The sequence below is a fragment of the Oryzias latipes genome, chromosome 14, assembly GCF_002234675.1.
Source record: "Oryzias latipes chromosome 14, ASM223467v1".
Taxonomy (NCBI): Eukaryota; Metazoa; Chordata; class Actinopteri; order Beloniformes; family Adrianichthyidae; genus Oryzias; species Oryzias latipes.
In genome coordinates, this window is record NC_019872.2 from 26397333 (window position 1) to 26420366 (window position 23034).

At 39.0% G+C, this 23034-nt stretch overlaps 1 protein-coding gene across 5 annotated transcripts in view; it reads left to right on the forward strand.

Annotated features, from left to right (window-relative positions):
• The window catches only part of LOC101165248 (cell adhesion molecule 1), a 501577-nt gene that overhangs the window by 440844 nt on the left and 37699 nt on the right, over positions 1-23034 (forward strand). For 3 of the 5 annotated variants that reach the window (XM_023962565.1, XM_023962566.1, XM_023962568.1), the window contains one exon: positions 16903-16935. The exons of the other annotated variants lie outside the window; for them this stretch is intronic. In XM_023962565.1, coding sequence (XP_023818333.1) covers positions 16903-16935 — 33 coding nt within the window. The remainder of the gene's footprint in view (positions 1-16902; positions 16936-23034) is intronic. 5 annotated transcript variants of the gene reach the window in all.

Consider the following 23034-nt stretch of genomic DNA (forward strand, 5'->3'; position numbering starts at 1 on the left):
AAGATTGCTGGCGGCGAGGAGAAATCCAGCCGCTTTCTTTGGTGTGTTCTTTTGTCGTGTTGACCTTCCGCCAATCAACGAGTTTCAATTTCAATAGCATTTGATTTTTCGATGGCCTTAAACCCTAAAGTACAGGACTGGACCGGACCGCTCAAGATTAGACAGATTAGACTAGACTTCAGATTTGAGCAGTTTTGTATAGAAAAAACACTATTTTAAAGCATTATTCATTCATCTTCTTGACCATTTTTCCCTTTCGGGGTCACGGGGTTGCCGGAGCCTATCCCGGCCACTTGGGCGTAGGCAAGGGATGCCCTGGACAGGTCGCCAGTCTGTCGCAGGGTAGAATATCCTCAATCACACATCCATTCGCTCTCACACTCACACCTATGGACAATTTAGAGTTGCCAATCAACCTATGAAGCATGTTTTTGGACGGTGGGAGGAAGCCGGAGACCCCGGAGAAAACCCACACATGCATGGGGAGAACATGCAAACTTCACACAGAAAGGTCCCCCTTTGATGTTGTGTTTTTCAGGTCCCCCAGCCGGGACTTGAACCAGGGGCCTTCTTGCTGGGAGGCAAGAGCGCTAACCACTGCGCCACCGTGCAGCCCTTTAAAGCATTAAAGCATTAAAAACCTTTATATATTTCAGTAAAGTCACCGGTTTATTGTGTTCAACTGCCATAGTCCTGACAACAAATGTGTCTAACAAACAGCAGTTTACTTTTCAAGTTTGTAACAGACAGATAAATAGGTTGAAAGAGTCGAACTTGAACTTTTAAAAGAACAAAAATAGTTTCTCAGTGATAAAATAATCTGTCCCTTCTATTCCTGGGCTCCATTAATGTGGTTTAAATTTCTTTATCCACTTGTTGTAGCACCGTAAAAAGCAGGTTTTTGTGGCATTGACGTGAGTCTTTATCATGGAAACGTGATGGATAAAAATAAGCTTTGCTGGAATTTCGACATTTTGTTTCACACTCATGAATTATGAGTAATTACAGCGCTCCAAGGCAGAGAGTGATGCATGCCCCCACATGTTTTTCTGCTTTGCAAGTGTGTGTGGGTGAGATTGAAGCCTGGAATTTAGAGAACAAATATTAGGTCAAGGTGTAAGCATTGTTTTAGAGGGGCTTGATGGTCATTGCTGTTTCTTCTCCAAAAATATTAGCTTTTAAGAAGACCAGAAGCATTCCTACCATTTTTACTAAAAAAAAAGTGCCTCCTGCTAGATCAGAATATTGAGATTTTTGCAGATTATGTAAGGATTATAGACCGGATTTGCTGTGATTGACAGTAGGAGTCTGAGCAACTCTCTGCAGGCAGCTGATCTGGCTTTCATTTGAAATACATCTGTCATTCACATCCTCAATTATGGATCAAAGTGGGATTTGGACAAAAAGAAAGGGGAGCACTGAGGCCGAACAATAAACGAACACAAACCCTTGAAAAATTAGGCCTCTTTTGAAAATAAACAAATGTTTATCTGGCTCTCTCAGAAACAGAACTTGGGGCTATTGTTAGTCTGAATCTCCAAAGGGCGCAGATAGAAACCACTGTTTATGCCTCGACTCTGAAATCAGCTCGAGCTCCAATCAAAGCCGCTCCGACAGGCCGCTCAATTGGAACAAACTTCTCAAGGCTGGCAAAAATCACAGGCATTGTGCTTGATTATGCCATCTGATTGGATTAAGAAGAATACCCGTCTGTGGAGGCTGATTGATGGCTCCTTTGCCTCGGATCAGGAGCATCGAATCTCCGTTGGTCTGAAATGAGTCGCAAGGGTGGTACTAATTATCATACCGAATACCTCTGAATAACAGGCTTCTTTTTTGGGGTAAAAGGGCTAATTATAGATTTGTTTTGTGAAGTTTGTTTACTCTGTCACAGAATTTGGGATTGTTTTTATGTTAAAGGACTTCAGGGAATGAATCAAAACAAAAGGAAAAGGGCAACCTTTAAGAGTCGTCCTTTATTCCTTCCTTCAAACAAGGCTTTTATTTGGCTTCTTCTTATCACAAACTTTTTTATCTTTGAAAGAGATCCTCGCTTCCTTTGTTCGCATCCACTCGTCAAAGTTTGCCTGAGAAGAAGTTCACGTTCCAGTATGATCTTCCACCTGACGTTCTCCAGCTTTTTCTTGGAACACTGACAGGTGGCTCTGTGTGAAGGATGAGGCTCACACTTCTTCCACTTTCGGCTTCTCCCATCAGGGGTCGCCACAGCGAACAAGTCGCATGGTAAATTTGGCAATGTTTTACGCCGGATGCCCTTCCTGACGCAACCTTCTCAAACCGGGCTTGGAACTGGCAGAGGTAGAGAAGGGAACAGGGAGCAGCCCGGAGTCGAACCCGGGTTTCACGGACGGAAGGCACCGCAAACCAGCACGAGCTAAACTGGCTCCCCGAAGGATGAGGCTCACACTAAATAAGAAAAAACATTCCTTCAAAGCCCACTGACCAAGTCAGAGGATCAACCGCGTCTCGTCCGAGAAAGGAAACATGTCTGCCGTCCTGCTGCGGGATTTTGCGACTTTTTTTCATTGACGATCTCCGCTCACGCCTGAAATGATTATGTTGGCACGCCATCCGGGCCTCCCAGGAGCTCGACTTGTGTGGAGATGTGCAGTCTTCACCTGATAATGCCAACTCCCTGTCTGCAGTGCCAATATTTTCAGGTGGAAACAACCCACGTACAGTTTCAGTCAGATGCTCTGTCTTTGCTTTCAGCTATCAGGGGCATTCCATTATTACTGTGTGTATTGATTGAAGGCAGCAGTCTCTTATGGCTCTTCCAATTGATTTCATTCGCCCACAATGAGCTGCACACATGACAGAAACACCCAAATGAATCTTTAAGACTGGCCTCTTTCTCTTTTTCTCAGCCTAGATTGTATTTCATAGATAATTTTTCATTGAAGGAACACAAATGGGAGTAGGGGTAGTGGTTTGATGGACAGGTTCTTTGTTCCAACCTATTTCTGGGGCCATTTTCTGAGGATTTATTGCTAATTTAGGTGTTTGAGTTTGTTGGCTTTTGCGTGCAGCCCGCAGGTCAATACATCCTGGTAATTCAGAGTGCTGACCTGGCAGATGTGTCCATAAGACAGCCATGGACAGCCTTCACGAGAAGAGCTGGTTGTTGGTTACTGAGTGTTGCATCCAAACATCTCAACAGAAAATAGAGCAAAAGGTTGGAAAATGGTGGGAAAATTGAGGTTTTTAGGACATTTTTGAGTAAAATCTATTCAAGAATATTGAGGAACATCACAAGGAGTGGACTGAGGCTCGAATACTCGATGTGAGCTACAAGTTTTTCTTTTCTTTTTTTTTTTTGAAGCTTCTACCAGGACAAAGGAGAAAATGCAATATTTGCAATGTTTCAAGCTCCTCTTTCAGATAAAAGTCAACTTAATGTTTCATTTGGAAATCAAAGTCTCAAAATGAAGTTTCAGTGATGGTTGGGGAGCCATTGATGTTGGTCCACGGCGTTTTTAAAGTTTTTTTTTAAGTCCATGAAGTTATTTGCTGAGAAATTGCGGAGACCTCCTGCTGAAAATCAGTTTGAAGATTCGGATTTTATTTTCCAGCTGGTCTTTTCCCATAAAGGTACTAAACGCTTGTTCCGGACGGCGAACTCACCTGACCTAAACCCGATAGAAAACCTTTGAGCTGTTGTCTAGAGGAAGACGAGGGACACCAGACCCAACAATGTGGATGACAGCTGAGCCACAAGCTGATGTAATTCTTTTAAAGGACTCACAACCCGGTATTGATTGCATTAAAATGAAAAATTCTTCATACATTTGGGCTGAAAACATGATTATTGATTACTCATAAAAATTATAATAAAGGCTTGAAATGTTTTAATCTATGTGTAATGATTCTGTATAAAATAGGAAATTACTGACCAAAATATTTAACAATATTCTAATTTCCTGAGATGTACCTCTGTTATAATAATTACCTTAATGGGATAGCAGTGAATTAGTATTTTTTTCTTTTTCTGAACTGTCAGAAACTGACAAAAGAAAATTAAAAACCAACAGCTTAATCCCTAAAAAGAATTTTTTGCACTTCCCATGTAATTAGAATGAACATTTTCATTCCGCCGGTCCTTTTTGATGTGTGCCAACATGCTTCAGGGGGGCGTTTTTTCATATATTAACTGTCTTTTTTTTATGTCTGTTTCGCACTCAAAACCATCTTGTAGTCTACAACTTATCTTTGTCAGTTATGTGGACAAGTAATCTTTAAAAAAGCTGAGTTTATACCTATTGTTTGAGTGATTTCAGTGATTCAACATTAATTCAACGTTGAGTCCATCCAAACAAAGCAGACAAATCCATCCTGAGTTCTCCATGGAGCCGAGGGGACTATTGTACTTAATCCCTGATTGAAAAAAAATGGAAAATGAATGTGCATGTTGGGAAAAATAATAAGGCAGCCGGCTAGCATTACTTTTAATTGATGAAAGACCATAAACGGTGCTGACAACCAATTAATTAAACCCACTATAAAAAAAAAACAGGACGGCTCAGCCCTGGGAAGAAAAGAGAAGCAAATATTCATTACTTTTGTCAGCGTCTTCAATTATACAAACGCCATCTGCTGAAGTGATTTGAGAATTTTCTGAATTTAAAATGTTCCTCTGTCTTTGTGCATTTTATTTTGAAGCTAGGACTTTTGCCACTTTTCTTCAGTTTCAGTCCAATGTTTTCAAATAACCAGGAAGGATCTCACAGTGACTTAAACGAGGCAAAGGCAGTAACAAAAAGTGATTATCCTTCCTGCTGTACAATTAAACTACACATAAACAAAGAATACAAAGAAAACTGCAAATTAGCTGTTTTTAAACCAACAAACGGCGATTTTATCCTAATATTTACTAATTCTTTGAGTACAAAGTAAAAGGTACATGTTGCAGTAACAACAACACAATGAACAGAAGCAGCAGGATCCTTTATTTTACTCCATCTTCTTGTCAGTGGAGGTTCTCATTCGTCCAGGTGACGTAGTCTTCAAGTTGAGTCATGGCATTCAGGAATTAAAAGGCCTCTATCATGCTTTTATAAAGCCTTTTAGAGTAAACTAAATGCATTTATGTGATAATATATTACCTTTGGCACACTAAAGAACGATTTTTTTTAATGAAATGCAAGTTATTTTCGCAGCTCATTTTCCTACCAGGAAGTGAGACGGCTTGATCTCTGAGGCTCCGCCTTTCTTTCTTTGTGGGCGCCGTCCATTTCATGACTTTGACCTAGAGCGGGCCTCGGCAGAAAGTGTGTGTGTGTGTGTGTGTGTGGGTGTGTGTGTGTGTGTGAGCCTGGGGGGTCGGATACTCTTCCTGGAAAAGGGCGGTTCTCACTTTATGACAACACAGTGGGAGAACCCTCTCGTTTTGGTGGATTGGGAGGGGCTGGTGCCTCCGAGTACAGGTTTTTAGAGGAATGCTCATAGATGCAGGTAGGGATCGAAATACCACTTTGAGGTTGTCTTTTTGTGAAGAATGAATATTATAAGACACTTAAAAGCTCAAAAAGCAGATTTTGCATGATATCAGCCCTTTAAATCCTTTTATTGATGTTTCATGCATGTGGCTTCATCAGTAAAAGTGGGGCTGTGCCTCTAACGTCTACACAATCATTTCTTACTCCAAACACAATGAAATAATCATTGTCATCTTTTTGTAGACTTTTATGCATCATCACCACGACACTAAATTCATTTACCAGATTATTTATTCCACAGGTTTTATGCATTCTTTGAAATATCTTGGTTAAATGGTTATACATATATTTTTATATGTACAATATTTGTCAATATTTTCCTATTATTTACTTTACATTTATAGTCAAATATTGCCTTTTTTTGAACATGTGTTTTTAAATGACATACACTTTACACTTTATCATTGTGGTCTTTTATAAAACTGGATGTATTTTTCTACAAAGGGTTGAACTCTGAGAGTTTAAAGAGGAGAGAAAAGTCTAAAAATGTTCATATCTGTTAGGAAAAAAAAAGGAGCATAAAGTGTGTAGTGAGAGGTTTTACAGCCATAAATCACCTGTAATCCTGCTTTCTAATGTCACCTATCGCAAGGTATTCTTAAACCGTAACCACCCCCACGAGAAATGAGGTCATACTAAATTCCATCAAATTTGGCATCTTAAATAACACAAAAACATTATCCTGGAAAGAAATGCAGAATGAGTTTTTGACATTTTTTAAAATGTTTCCAAGAGCTTCTTAATACAGCATAAATGAGCACATACTTTGCTTATTTTTTATTATCAGTAATAAAAACCAAACAATAGTTAAAGGTCTTAGTTTATCTTTTTAAATAATATCTAATTAGCTAATCACTCTGCAGCAGTTTAATGTAACCAACATTTAACAACTGCAGTCAATCATATTAAAGTTTTTAAAGTACTACAGTACTCTGTGGGGGAAATTGAACCGTTTTAGGAAGAATTTGGAGTAAAAAACCGCATCAGCGTGTGGTTTTGTCTTCATCACTCACCTCAAAAGGATCCAGACTCGTCCTCAGAACAGAACGTCTTTACCTGAAGTCCATCAGGAACAGCAGTCGACCCAAGGATGCCCCAACAGGCTCACCGTTACCATTACCTGGTTATGATGTGCTTATGAAAGGGCCACGATTGTCATCGAAATAATTCTCTTTTTTTATTTTTAATTCCTGCTCCTGCTCGACATTTAGGACTCCTTCTTTTCTTTGCAGGGTTTTCCTGTAGTTCTAAAAAAAAAAAACACTAATGCTAACAAGCTACTCATGGCTAAGGTGCCTCATCATTAAACAAAAAAATGTTTTCCTGAAGGAGAAGCTTCCCTGAAAACTTTAAACCTGGATGCAGTTGAAGGCAGAAAAGTGGTTCTTTCCTCCGCTTGGAGTTCAGGTGGATCACTTCAACCTCGCCACTTGATCCACACAGAGCTAACAGAGCAAAGCAATTTCAGAGAGAAATTGTGTGAGTGGATGTGGTTAAAGTCCAGCTTGTTTGTGGCTCAACGCCCCCTCTCTTCCTGTAACGGCTCCCAATCCCCAACCAGAAACTGCAAAATGTGGTTCTTTTTGGCTTAAAGTTTCCAACGAAAACTTAAAATAAAAGCAATAAATCGAGTTTATACGTGACAAAGAGACATTTCTTTTAGGATTACATTCAGACTAAATCAGCACTTGTGAAATATAGAGCATTTAAAGTCTATAATGTGGATGGAAGCGCGAGCTAAATCAAGGCAGAGCAGGCAGGTCGCTGCTGTGACAGCATGAACGTTCAAATCCACAGCCGATCGGCGTGCGGCCATCTCCGCATGCTGGAGCCGGCTCGCGTGTCGCTTTAAGTCGCCGAAGAGCCTGTGGGAGGCATGGCAACCACTCCTGGAGCCGTGTTCCATTGTGCTGCTGAATGTCAGCGAGGACACTGCAGATGCCTCCGTTGACCTGGGAATCATTCTTCTGTGGCCCCCGCATGGCTTCCATCCAACTGTAGTGGGGGTTAGAGGTCCACCCACCCTTCTGTTGACTGAGGGTGACTGATTTTTATTTTGGAGGCTAATTAATGTAGATAATTAAGACTTAGGAGCGCCTCTTCAAGAGGAAGCTGGCAAAGTGTCTCTGTAAGCTGACTGTTCTGCACAGATACACGGTTGCTGTTCTTCAAAGATTTTAGGAGGTGAAATAGTCTAGAAGAAAAAAGGGACACTGATAAAACACCCTAAAGTTACCCCGTAGCCTTGGTATGTATGTTTACATTCACCATTAAGAAAAGGCTGTGCTTTTTAGCGCGCCTGAACTCTCGTGAATGGAAAAAAAGAAAAGAAAATAAAAAATTAAAGACTTAGTGCCCACCCCTGTCCCCCTCTCCTGTCCTGCTCTCCCCCTGCCTTTCTGCCACACTGGTCAGAGCCCCACATGACAAATTATTGGGGAGGGAAAAAAAGTTATTTTTTTCAAAATGGCGGCTTTTCTGTTAGTTTTATCTCAAGTAAACTTTTTGATTTCCTTGGCAACAAAGGTTTTTCAATAACCACGGCCACATTCCTGATATGTTCATATCGTATGTTCATATAGTTTTGTTCAGCTTGAGCCAACGATTCATCTATCAAATTTTCAGAATATTCCGGTAAAAAGTGTGCGAGGAACACGGGAACGCCACTTCAGCAAGACTGTCACGCTTAAGGGATTTCAGGGAAAATTCAAGATGGCTGCCTATTCCTGAGGTCAAAGAAATGTCAGTTGTTGTCGTCAACTTAATCTGGCGGCAAATGTTTGAAATTTCGTAAAAATCGCTTGAACAAAAGCTTTCTTTTTCTATATTGTGTGAAACATAAAACATTTTAAAAATTTGCCACAAACTGGGAGCCAAGCCAAAAGGTACTGTGGCCATTCCAATATTAAATGTAAACATTTCCTTTGGATATCCCTGACACGTATGTTTTAGTTACCTAAGTTGATTTAAAAACAAAAACAAATTTGGGCCAGGTTCTCCTGCTGTGATGTCATCATTTAGGGGCGGGGGGACATTGTCTTAGGCCAAAATTTGATTTACAGGTTACAAGGTGCGTGCAAATTTTGGGGAGTTTTTGGGGCTTTCCACTCAACGCACATTAAGAAAGAATTGCAAAAATCGGACAATCGGGTCCATGCGGGCCAGGACTGCTGTGGGCCAGAATAAACATTTCTATAAAAAAAGTCTATAAAATCTTATTGTTGTTACCAAATAACACAAACAAAGGCCTTAAAGCTCCCACTGCCACACTAAACCAGCAGAAAGTCAATAAAAATACCAGAAAGGAAGTCACAAATTCCTTCTCAGTTGCAGTTCCCTTTGCATTGCTCCTGCTTTACCTCTTTGGTGGGGATCTGGATGTTTCCACCCTGAGTTTTGGTTTTCATTTTGCCGACTAGCATCTTTCCAAAATACGTGACGTCCAAATGGGACAGAATTGTGTTTTCTGAGTCACCAGTCATTTTACAGCACACGTGTGTCGTGTGTGGCACTAAAAAAAGTCATTATATTCATAAATGTAACCTTTAGTGTGAGGCTACATGCGGCTGTGCTTAGGCTCCCACTGAACTCAGAAATGTCAGCAATTTTAAAGCTATAATTTCATTTCAGAGCCTCTTGGGCAGAAGCGAGCATCCACCGTCGGCAGAGTGCTTTGGTTAGATATGATGAGGCTTTTACTGAACTTTGAGTTTCTATGGAAGCTGAACGGAGCGGTTTGTGAGCCGGGTAACATTTGCGGCGCTTCTTTAAAAGCCGCATTACGATGATGATAGCAGGTGTTACGCCATTGGAAAGTTCATAAAAACAGAGAGCTTCCTTCAAGCATGCAGTGTGAAGGTAAAGCAGAAGTGGTCTGGACCTTGTTGTGACCCGCCGAATGTCCGCTTAATTAGCGTGAAAGTTTAAATGTCACGCAAATATCAACAGTCACTTATAATCCTGCTAAGCTGCTTCCTGATTATTTTATTCAGTGAAGATTCTGCACAGACCTTGTTTACATTTAGATTCATTTACATCCAAATGTCTGCAGTTGAAATATCTACTACATTAGAAACAACAAGGACAGAGAATAATTGAATATTGTGACTTTAGCAAAGAGCAGGTTAGTGGGGTGTTAGCACATTTTTAGGTTGTCCGGTCTTGTAGAAGGTCGTACTGAGGGGCGACCTCGTCTTCACCGTCTTTCAACTACAAAAACTCTTCAACCGTTTTCGCAATTAACGTAATTCCAGTGGATTCTGAAGCTGAGAAAAGCAGCTTCACACACACACAACACATACAGAATGCTTATACAATCAACGTAAATCAGCAGATTCTGTCGTCCGTGAAAAAAGCGTCTTTGCATCGTTCTGCATCACTTTACATTAGAATATCGCTGCAAAGCCAACATGTAAAGTTGCATATTTGAGTATTCAGTTCAATTCGATTTCATTTATATAGCCCAATATTACAACAATAGTCGTCTCAATGGGCTTCATACCGATAATTGTATAATAAACAGGAAATAAAGAACAGGAAGTCATAGAATTCAATAGGTAATGGCTAAACACTAAACAGACTAGGCTAAACTCGGCATTTCTGCCCCTTAGACCCGGAAAAATCGGAAGAAATCTCAGGAATGTCCACATGAAGGAGGGATCCTCCCCCAGGACAGACAGGCGATGTACCAGAACTCTTAGAGAAGAATTAGCTTATCGAACTCTACGACTGTATGTTTCAATAGTCCAGCAGACGGGCTTCATCCAGATGGGTGGGGGGGTGGGGGGGGGGCGCGAGACAAGCGTGAAATGGGTCCACAACCAAGTGTAAGAACAGGAGCAGAGACGAGGTACATGGTCATGTACGGGAGCACGGACGAGCCAACCGGATTCTCACTCCCCCGGAGGGGAGTTGGAAAGAGGGACAGAGTTAGCATCAGCTGATTCAGATGGATCGGGTAATTAGTCAAAGAATTACGATACGTCAGAGAGGGCGTGTTTTTTAGGTGCTGACAGCTCTCATGTTAAGGGTTAAGGGGAGCGCCAAGGGACATCATGAAAATGGTACGTACCATTGTCTAGTGTGTGGTAAGTGAATCGTCCAATTTTTGTAAGGCTAAAATCTGGGCCAGTGTATACTTTTTAGCGATTTGTAATGGCATTAGGCGCAGGGCCATGATAGCAGAATCCCCCCGATCACTGGGAGATGTGACACCTGCTGATGACATCATGCGCGACTGGAATATTTGGAGACCCACACAAACTAAGGAGCGTCCACTTATCACGTGAACAGACGGGCTCCCGGTCCCGGTCCACAGGATTTGGGAGAAAAATCTGTACTTCAGTCTTACTTACCCTTACGTGTTGTTTGAGTGTTCGCTACAACCTTCCACCCACAGCACACTCACATTTTCACCCAAACAGATAGTTTGTGACTTCAGTTTTGAAATTGAAATCACAGACATGTTTTATTTGATAAGGTTAGATCATGTCTTAACCACTTTTCCGCTTAAATAATAAGTCAAAATGGGGCCAAACGGAACTTTTTGGCAGCTGGTCTTCTTTTTTTACCTTTAGCGCTCCTTCATGCACGTATTTTACCAGAGCTTTACTGCCACTCCTCTGTCTACTTTATGGATTTATGGCCACCAACAAATAGCTTTATACAATAAAATTACCCAATTTAGAAGCATCAAGCCATGCTCAAAAAGATATCCCACAAAAAGCAGAATAGACTTTTTTTTTTTCTATAATTGATTTTATTGTCTCAGAGATATTTTCCATTTTCCTTCAGCCTTTTTACTCTTGTACTTTCCAGACGAAAATTGGATTTTAGCTGACCTTTAAAGCTAATCTGAGTCTCGTGGGTATCTTCAGTTATAGTACTTAAGACCAACGCTGTTTTTAATAAGACTCAACCTGAACATTGAAGCATCTTATAATAGATGTTTGAAGGTTTAGTTGATATTTTTAACAAGCTGATGTGCTCGAACAAGAAGGTTGTTTTATGTGTTAGAAGCCAAACCTTTAAGGTGTTACTAAAGCTTGTGTCAGACAGCCAATACGTACATTTTGCACATTTTCCACGTATTAAATTTCCGCCTTTTGAGATACATAAGTGATCTACGTGTTTCATAAGTGTTTCTTGTGTTCGTCATTCATCGATGTGCGCAGATGTCTGTTGAGGGTTTAGGCCGATGGGTCTTTACGTGAATTCCGTTTTGCACTGTTCAAAGTTTATGCAATTTAACGTAGTTAATTTGATATAATTCCCGCACGAATCACACATGAATTGCATGTAATCAGCGCAATAATAATGCTTGGTTTATGTTCTACATCGATTTACATGTTCTTTGTTGATTAATACTTCTTATGTGGTTTTATTTCACGTAAAGACCACAACTTTTCGCACTTTTTTCATGAATATTCATGTATGACCAATTTTCATCCACGCAATATGCACAAAATGTACTCAGTGTCACAGGCTAAAGGATTATCCTGTCAAAAATATAATTATAAGATAGACATATTTGTCGCCGTACATCTCAGTGTTGGCCTTGTGATCCTTGCATGTTAGTTCTGACCCCCCCCTCCCCCCTCCTGTCTGGATGCCTTGCAGGCACGTTTCTGCTGCAGGATTATTGGATTTCGTCTCTTTTTTTTCCCCTTCCAACTCCAAATGGACCACGTCTTTCCTTCAGATGGGCTTTTATTAGGTCATATGTTTCCTGGAGAGGAGCATCTCCGTCTCATCAAAGCTATGTTTCCTAGATTTATTAACATGCCAGTGAATCCACCAGTGAGTGCTTCCACTACCAGACGTTTTACTGTTCTGCCGGTTTTTGCTCATGTTTACAGTCAGTGTAAAATATCGACGTGGCTAAAATATTAGTTTTAGAACATTTTTGTAACACATTTATAGACAATGACAGGTCCCTGATGTCATGTGACCAGGGTCTGCTGGTTGTAAAGAGAACCCGGTTAAAGACTAAAGGTGACAGAGCCTTTGCAGCAGTGGCTCCATCGCTCTGGAACTCCCTTCCTGTCAGATCTGCAGACTCCGGGTTTTCGTTTAAAAAGCAGCTAAAATCCTACATTTTTAAAATGGCTTTTTTTTTATTCTTTTTGTATTCTGTGTTTTACTGTGAATTAATACTGTGAAGTTTATTATTATGAATGAGAGTCTTCATAGACATAGAGGAGGAATACAATGACATTATTCTTATGACAGTTTTGTCCACATTTGTTCACTGCATAGTGGGTTCGCTGTGTTGTATAGCCCTAGAAATCTCTGCGAAAAAACCAGTGTGCTTGGATGCTCACCAGACTGGGGAATATAGACCACAGAGTATTGTCAAAACATTTCTTGCAAAAAAGAAAGTACTTAAATGTATTTTTTCTAAACCATCCACATTTTCATCATCAGAACACAAAGGATTCATTAATACTTGTTGTAAACTGCTCGTATTGATTAGGTTTTCCTGAAATCTGTAATGTCATATTTGTCTTTTAAACAAGAGAGCGTGGAGTCCGAATTTCTTTTAAAATCCAGGGCACTAGATAGTCCTGCTTTATAAAGATTTTAGTAGTTAGGAATTGGGGTGGGAATGCAAACACACCCCATGTGTTGTTTTTTCTGAACGATTAGCTCTCAGATCATCTTTTGATCTATTTTCAAAGCGTTCCCAGTAGTTTTTTTTAATTATGATAATGCCGTTTTTAGCCAACATCAAGAAAACTGTTTTCCAGAACATAGTTTCTGCAGAGCAGCATGACTCTATTAGATATTCACTTCTGAGTTGCGGGTGGGACCATTAGTGAGGAGCAACCCCGCCCCCCCTTCCCGTTGCTTAGAGCTCATAGCAGGGAGCTTGTATTTTGGACAACACAAACATTTTTTCGAACAAAGGAAATACTCAGAAATGCAATTTTGAGCGTAATTGTCTTTATTTATGTCCTTCATCATCAGAAAAATGTCACAGGAACATGTTAAAAACTCAGTAGAATCTGTCTTTAACACAAAGCTGTAGTCTCATCTCCTGCCCTGCGACTTTTCCTTTCTCGCCTCTGGCGTTTTGTTGATCAGGCAAAAAGAAGGAGAGTATTTTCACCAAAATTGTAAAAGCAACATTTTAATGTGAAAGCAGGGCAGCAGCTCTGAGCTGTTTGTGGGCAAATAACGGCTCCCAACTGGAAAAAAAATAAAATAAAACCTTATCAGGTTGTTTCGACCAATAACCAAAAAAGACCTCACACATCCTCCTGTGCAGTTTCAGTTTGCATCTTCTGGCAAAAACCTGGCACAAATGTAAACAAGGACAGCCTGTGCCTGACTCAGCGAGGGCAGCAGAATTCTGGGAGAAGGAAAGCATCTGTGCTGCTAAGCGCTGTTTATGTTCGCCTATAATTGCCCTGCTAAATGAGCTTTTAATGCTTTTATTATGTTAAAATAAAGCACCTTTATGTAAACTCCTTCTTTCAGGGAACATCTTGGAATGATTATGACCTCCATTAAAATCGTAGAAGAGCAGTGTTAAAGGGAGTGAAGATGATTCTGTTGTGCAAACAAGCTTAAGGCTACAAATTTTAGAGAAGGTCCAACTTATTATAAGAACAAATGGAGCGCTCGCCGACCCTATTTGTGACCAAAAATGAGTTGAAGAAACGCGTTTGGTAAAAGTCAGACGACCAAATGCTCCAGGATCAAATTTAGCTTTCTTCATATGGAAATCCATTAAAGTTCAAAGGTCATCTGATTGATGCTGAAGCTGCTTTTTATTCATCCTTAAATTTATCCCGCAATCGTAATAAATGTGAAACAAATCATTTAAATTTTGAGGATCAATAAATGTATGAAACTCCTGGAGCTTTTTAACATTTCTTTTAAAGTTTTTCTCAGATTTGTAATATCTAATACTTTCTTCTATTACCATAAATATTTGAACCATTAAATCAAATTTGAACTAGTTCAATTAGACAATGTTCTACCATGAAAGCTGTGTACTGTTCATAGCTACTTTTCCTATACTTTTGTCTTTTTATTTGTTTGTATTGCAAAAATGTAAAACTTTATTTAAACTCTTTTCACACAAAATATATTTTAACTTCAAACAAACAAGCTGGAGAATAATACATCCATGAACATTACCTAACCTCAAAGCCATATTGAAGTAAAATTTTGATTCGATATATTGAATACCAAGGGGGCAAAAACATTCTGAGTTTCAGATTGAATGGTCCACTGGTCCATTTTTTATCAAAGACCCACTCAGAGGAATATCATGTTTTGCGTGTTTTTGTAACATTTCTTTGATGATGGAGGACAAATATTAAGAAAATTAAGCTTCAAATTGCATTTCAAAAAGGAGAGATCGTAGAATATTTGCTTTTATTTGGTACAAAAATGTGCGGGTAATAGTCGATAGTATCTTGGCGGTCAAACTCTGGGACGATGCGTTTTTTATTCTGTTGCGATACACGTGGACCACAGATGAATAAACCCTGGAGCCCAGACGCTGATGGCAGTTGAGGCCAGTCCACGACGTGGTATCGGTCCAGGTGGAGAACGGGGCAGAGAAGAGTCGGTAAAACTGATGTAGAGCCAGCCGAAAATGATGGTGGTTGGCTGAGATAAAAAGGCGGGGAATTTAGCTATTGTTTTAAAGGGAAGGCGTGGTAAGTGGCGTGTAGAGCGAGTGATTCAAAAACCAGCTTTTCTCCAACGTGAAATAGATGTTCCTTGCTGAAATCGCGCCAAAGTTTTACTTCTGAGTATTTCTTTAGTCAAATCGTTGTGAATTAAGGAGCAGACAACAAATCAACTCTTTATAAAGAAAAGCTTATTTGTGACACAAAGAGGAGGGAAAGGGGGCGGGGTTACTTCACGGCAATAGTCCACAACTTGGAGGCGAATTTCTAATGAAGTCCTGCTACTCTTGTATGTCCTAGAAAACGACACAGGTGTTTTTGACTTTGAGCTGCATAATCAGACCACTGGGAACGCTATGAAAATAGATCAATAGATGATCAGAGTGGGACTCTACAGGGAAAAATGGAGCGACTTGCTTTTGTGAAACGCCAACTTTTAGTGACTTTCATACCTTTTATTCTGCACTGGCATCATTTGAACAGATGCACTGCAAAACTTTACCATTCGCTGTCAGTGCATGTTACAAGTAAGTAGTAAGTAATTTTTTACTTATTAATCAGGTGCTTTTGAAAATCATTAACTCATAGTTGGGAGGTCATTTATAACATGTTAACTAACAGCTTGTTTATGATCTTTTCTAATTATACTCGATTCTGATTGGCTGCTGGGTGTGCGTTAAAAAGTGATAACACACAGTGATTACCTCACTCCCCAAAAAGTAGTTCCGGTCACCCATCTTAAATCATCTGTATCACTGCGCCGGCTTCTTTAAAACAACACGTTCATTGTAAAAACCTAAAACTGAATCAAAGCACAGCTGTTTGACCTAGTGGTAAAGTATCTGTTAGGAGTCTTGAAATTAATGTTATTTTTTTATTATTTAATTTATTATTATTATTATTGTTGTTGTTGTTGTTATTTTTATCGGTTGTTGGTTGAGGGGAAAGAAATTTCATCTGTGCTGTATATCATGTTGATGTAGTATATTTGACCAATAAAGCTGACTTGACTGCAGGTTTGGTTCAAAACCAATATTCCGTAACTCTGCAATCCAGTGTTTCTCAGCATCAGTAGTTGCATTCAGGGTGGTAAACTATCAAATGTTTCCTATTTGTGGGTACAAAGTGAACTTTTTAAGGTCTAGGTGACCTTCATGAGGACTTTTCTTTAATAAAAATACAATTTAACTTTTTTATCGTCCCAAGTGAATGGCATTTGAGTTTCAAATGTAGGGACTTGTTCAATTAAAATGTGAAGAAAGCTGTTTTCATTCATGCAGCCATCTTTACTTGGCCATTCAGTGAACATAACAAGACTCCACTGTGCATAAACTCTCTTCAAGTCAGAAACCCTTTCACATCGGGACAGTGACACACTTATTATTTTCCTCTCCTGATATTTTGTCTTTCTTCACATCAAAGCCTCCGGCAGCCCATAATAGTCTCCTCCATATCTCCTCAAGCAGTCGCCACATTGCCCAGATCGTGGCGCTTCCAGTGTGTGCCTTGAGAAAGTGCATTTGTGTGCCAGCCTGTGTTTACCTCTGCACTGCCTTTGGTTGCCTTTGATTTCCCTTAAGTCTTATGTCTTTTGTCGTCTTCTGAATGCTTGCTTATGGGTGTCATTTGTTTTCTCCCCTCCCTCCCTGCCTCCTCCTAATTTCTTCTTTATTTGCATGCTGTTCCTCCTGTTCCACACCTCCCTCCACAACTGCCATGTCTTCTCCCTGTGTGCACAGACACTGCGCCCAGCACTGAACCTGCAGCTCATGGTTGGTATCTCTATTTTCCTCTTTATGTGGCTTTTTTGATGTGTATATATTTGTGCCTTTATGCTGACTTGCATGCCCCTCGCTTCTGTGTTTTGCCAAATGGTTTACTTGTTGCATCTTGAGATTGTGATTTTTTTTATTTAGAAAAGAAAAGGCACTTTTAAAATATATATATATCAATATATTCCATCACTTTTTATTCCAAACTGTGCCAAAGCAGTACCTATCTTTTTGTTTCATTTAGCAGTGAAATTAATTATTAAAACAATTATACCTAAAGAATTTATTTAGGTCATTTTTAGTGATGCTTAGAATCACAAGTGTGCTGAAATATTAAATTATCCAATTTGCCAAGTGGAAAAGTAATGCAAAAAATGATCACACTTCCACCGCCATGCTTACACGTGAATCGCTCAGATGCTGATTTTTGTTGTTTAACTTTGTTTCAAAACCAATCGCATTGATATCATTCGTCTAAAGAAAATAGTTCCAGAAGTTTTTCAGTCATGTTTTAATGTTTCATTAAGATTAAGGAAGAAAGAAAAAAACATACTTTCTTTTTTTTCTTTGGTTGTCTTGAAGTCAAATTTAAACCTGTAAATCAGTCCATAAAATCAATTGAAAACATGTAGACATGTCAGACCTACTTCATAGCTATACTGAATAGCTGAGTCTTGAGTTTTTTTCTTCAGTGGATGAAGCCCTGACGTCTTCAGGTGGGCTGGTCCACAGGCGAGGCCCACAGTGCCGTAATGTGGCTTCACCGAGGGTTTTTTGTTCTTTCCTAATCTATTTTCAAAGTCTTCCCAGCGGTTTTTTATGGAGATTATGCAGTTCTTAGCCACAAAACAAAAACCACCTTGTCTCCTTTTCTAGGACGTAGTTTCTCCAGAGCGGCAGGAGTTCTATAGAAATTCCCCTTTCAGTCGTTGGTGGGACCGGTGCAGATACCCATCTCCCTTCCTGTTGCTGAGAGCTGTCTGTTTACATGCTCTCTCACTAGCTTACAGCTAGCTTATCCCTTGTACTATCCTAGGCACATTAACATTGGGAGTTGGGTCATCTAGACCCACTAGACAGTGCTCTGAACCTTTTTTCTTCAATGATTTGTGATCTTCACTGGTGTCCATGGATTACATGAAATCTTTCCACCTTTATCCACCTTTGTCATGGTAGGGAGAACACGTCAGTGGAAGGGTGGGGGGTCATCTAAGATAGCACAAGGGTTATGCAACAAATCGGGGAGCAATATTGGAGCCATCCAGCCATACAGTTTTGAGTCGGATGCTGGATCAGATGAGGAAAAACAAAAGACGTACATTGATCTGGTCGTCTGTTCCTGATTCACAACGATTTGATTACAGAAATGATCAGAAATGCAATTTTGAACTTAATTTTCTTGATACGTGTCTGTAACTGGGTTGAGTTTTCTGCTCAAGTGAATGAAGACCACACTTGGATGTTGACTCAATCTCCTTTTAATCGTGCCTGGTTAACAGAAAACAAAATTTACAATGCTGTCCAGAGCTTCCTCCGTGTTTTCCCCCTAACAGTTGAAAAATGCACAAAATGAAAGAAAAGTTAGCATAAACATCCATGAATATTGGCGCAAACGTATACAAGTTACCAAGAAGCAGTGCACTTCAGCTTGTTTATAGCGGCTAAAAAAATTAAGAAAACAACATAAATTACAGAAAACTGACGCCGCACAATTCCTAATTTTGTAAGTTGTAATTGCAACAAACTAACTGTGCCTGTGGTGAGTTCAAGTACCCTCGAACAGACTAATACCGTGGTGCAAATGAATCCCAAACAACAGTTTACCATACATTTCGTGGAATTACAATATCAGAAACTTAACACTTGTTACATGTCCTTCATCATCAGAAGAATGCCACAAAACCGTGTTAAAAGCACAAAAAAAAAACACAATTTTTCCCTGGAATGGCTCTCCAAGATTTACCTTTTATAGGATTTACTCAGAAGTTCATGTCTGAAAGTGGAGGTTTCTAACTTTTGCAGTCTGTTCGTACGACGCTCTGAGACGTTTCACCTACCGACTAATGACAGTGTTTGCCTGAAGGTGCCAGAAAAGCAAAAACCAACACTGAAGACGAGACTGATTATATCAGCAGCGTGAGATGTTTGTGCGGAGGCAGAAATAGACCTCATTTTCTGTTGCCTGAAGAGGATGAACATCGTTTTCTAAGTCGGCCTAATCTGCATCCATTTTCCATTACGGTTTTTGGCCGCCGTTGTGCGAGCAAATTTATGTGCACGAGCGCTCTGTTAATCAAAGTGCTCCATCTAAAATTTTTAAAACCCTCTTCCCTCACCTATAAAGACTGAATTAGGAGCCAAAATGAGCCACTGGCCCATAATCAGCTCCTGTGTGTGGTTATTTAGCTGCGTGATTTCATTTAGGTGTGTAAATCACTTAAGGCCTTACACAGGTCAACAAGGAACCCAAACTAATGAAATGATCACACACCAAGACAGACTCGACCCACTTACACTTTGTCCTGTCGGCTCACCTGCCCTTTCGGGCTGCGTGGCGGCGGCGGCGGCTCGAGCTTCCTCTCGTTTTCTAGAGAGGGTCTGAAAATGTGCTGCATGGAAGCGTCCTGCTCAAAGACTGAAGCTTCGTCCAAAAAGATGAGATTACAATTCCGCGCAGATATTCTTGCCACACCGCTGAGGGATCTGTGATTATATGGAAGCATAATAAAAGTCCCACCGTTTCCATGGAAACTGTTTGTTTCAGTCGGCATAACCAGTATGTCTTTAACTGTTACTGTATCACACGAGCAGCACACAAATAGATGCGATTAGGAAGACGACAATTCCTATTAGAAACCTACTTTTGCTTTGCTCTTTTTAGGAGTTTCTTACATTTGTGTACGTTTTTTGGACAACTCTCCGTAGTTTTCAGTGTGAGGTATAAAACTTTATTTTTGTGAAGTATTTATTGAACGTTAAACCCGTAAACACTGATTACTGCTGAGGTTTGCCACGCTATCAACGATTTTACATTTATTGGTAAATTTTAATTAAATAATTTTGTTGATTGTATTTAAATCATGCTAAAGGTGACTCTTGTTTTACTCACTGGCTTCCAAATTCAGAAGTGAAACTCTAAAAGTTTATTTTCCGTCCAGCGTTGATTGCGATTGTGAGAACACTGCAAAACACTGCTGAGTTTTAAAAGGAAATCACAAAAATCTGTAATATACGCTGATAAACGTTTCCGTTTTTCATGATGTTTCTTCTCTGAGTTTGTCTCACTGAGAATGCAAGAAACACAGTAAATTAATTATTGATAATTGTTAATAACCCAATTTTACCCAAATCATTCCAATGAATCTAATTTATCCAACTTTGTTCTAATGAGGCTGATAAAGGGGAGCAACAACAAAGGATGTGGGTTATTAGAATAAAATAGAGAACATTATAGAATGGAACAAATAAGATAGAATAAAGAATAGAATAAACCAGAAAAGAATTAAGAATATTATTGAATAGAATAGAGAGTACTATAGAATAAAAATGAAAATAATAGACAATACTAATGAGTTGAATGAAAATAGAATAGAATAGAATAGAATAGAATAGAATAGAATAGAATAGAATAGAATAGAATAGAATAGAACATTTGATGTTTTCCGAACCTTTCAACTGTTTGACTTTTGCACCTTTTGTTTGGACTTTAAGATTAAACAAAGTTATTCGATTATTCACGTTGCGGCCTGCTACTCGTTTAAATGTCAAATGAGGCTAATAACTGTGTTTCATTATATCGATGATTTGCTTCATAGAACAAAATAATTTGATTATCCCCAAAAACGAGGAAAAAGGCAGAAGAACACGAGCTGGAACCAGATGAAGATGGAATGGCATTATTATTCACACAAAGTGAGTGGAGGTTAGCGGTGGATTCAGCTTTTGGTTAGCTGACTCTATTATTTATTCTATTCTGTGCAGATGTGAACGCCACTTTTCAGTTATTATAAATGGTTGTTTGCATGCAGCAGGTGATAAAGCATAAACTGTGAAATACTGCTTGTTTTTCTCCCAGCAATCAACCAAGGAGGAAAACTCTTAGATGACTTTTTATTCAGCTTATTTCTGATCATATTTGCAATATTTATACAGAATAAACAATATCCAGAATCATAAAATACTAATTTATTAAACAAAGTATGATTTTAGCATTGACAAATTTAAATATAAAAAATAAATTATACTTACGACTTAAATCAGCATTGTTGCTGAATGAAAGAGTTTATTGCTTTAAAGTGGATTTGTCCACCTTTTCACAAAATATATCCTATTTTGAGCTACAACAGTCTTTATTTCTAGACCATAATCATCCTAATTAAGACTAGAATTCCACAATTTAAAATAAATGAGTCTTAAAAATTACATTTAAATGTCAAAGTCAAGTGAAACTCTTGAAACAAGACAGATAACCATATACAGATAAAACTGCTGCTTAAAAATATAATGGAAAGCAAAAAAAAAAAAAAAAAGTTTTTTATAAGAGATTTATATATATTTTTTTTATTTAAATAACTCAAGAAAAACTTTGAGATTTATTGTCTTAAAACAAGTTGTTTCATTTTACTGAAAAGTTACGACAGAGTTTTATCTCATAGAAACTACACAAAAACACTTTTTGGGCTCAGTGCTTACTATGTTAATAAAAAATAATAATAATAATAATAAATAAAAATAATCAAACTTTAAAGACACTTACTTCTTTTTTCACAGCTTCCTAAAACACTGTTTCACCAAAAAAAAGCCCTAAAAGCTTTCTCCAGTGTCCAGATGAAAGGTGGAAAGGTATCCATCACCCTCAAGCCCTCAAGTTTCATAACATCCAGTTTCCTAATAAAGCCTGAGTTTGAGCCACGGTTTAATGAATATCGACACGAATAAGTCAGTGGACTGCAGCTCAATAAACAAAACATCCCTGGTAGAGTTTTCCAGTCGTTTTTCCCCGCGGTCTGATTCGATAGGGGAGAAAACCTGATCATGGGCTGGAATTTTGAAGATGTACACCTTAGATCAGATCTAAAATGGTGTTTTTGAAGTAAATTCAGCTAAATTAAGCAAAAAAAAAAAACAATCCTGGGTGGATATTAGGGGAACTACTTGTTTTAAGGACGTCTCGATGGTGATGTGTGGGGTTTTCTCTCCTCCGACCACCAGGGGGAGTCAGTTAGTTCTTGCATGTTTGCGGAGCAAGAGAGATGACATTTTTTGTAATTTTAATTTTATTGAAGCAAATATTTAACAAGCAATCACGGCATGTCTGTCAACGACAACAATATCGATGCTGAGAGAAAGGTAGACAAAAATCAAATAAGAAAACAAATATAACTTAAAAGATAGATAAATAAATAAATAAAAATAAGGGGCAATTACAAAAAAAAGGGGCTATTAAAAAAGTTTAAATAGATCAAATAAATTACATAATGTCTGGGCATTCTTATGATTCATTTAATGTGAGAGAGATGACATGGTGGAAGAGACCGCCATTTTTATACTCGGCCTGGCATCATTACATTGATAAGACTTTTTGACCCCAATTGGTTCTGCGACACTTGATTTTGAGCGTCTGCCGACTCCCAATCTGATACTTTTATAACACAATTAAAATATGAACAAATTTCACAAACACTTCAAGTTCCTTTTTTACTTCATTAACTTTCTTTTATCGATGTAAATGGAGCATTTCAGTAAAGTAGCTTCTACAGTCAAGCATAAATGGTTAACTATTAACTAGTTAAAAAGGTGGTAATTAGTCATGTGAGAAAGTTTGATGACTGTAGGTTTAGTATCTTCAGTAATTTCCTCTTCAGCACAGCTTTTTGCTGCGGGACCAGCTGCCCCCCTGTAGCTCCACCCCTGCGTTGTGTGTCGTTGTTTGCATTAGGACAAACCAATAAAGGCGCTTGCTGGCAGTTTAAAGGTTTATTAATGAGTTTTTGATCCAGGAAGTCCAAATCTGTCGATATCCGGTCAAATCTATCGAGCTGTTTTTGTGCTCCTACCGCTAAAGTTGTTCCGTATTCTGCTGCATTTTACGGCGCTAAA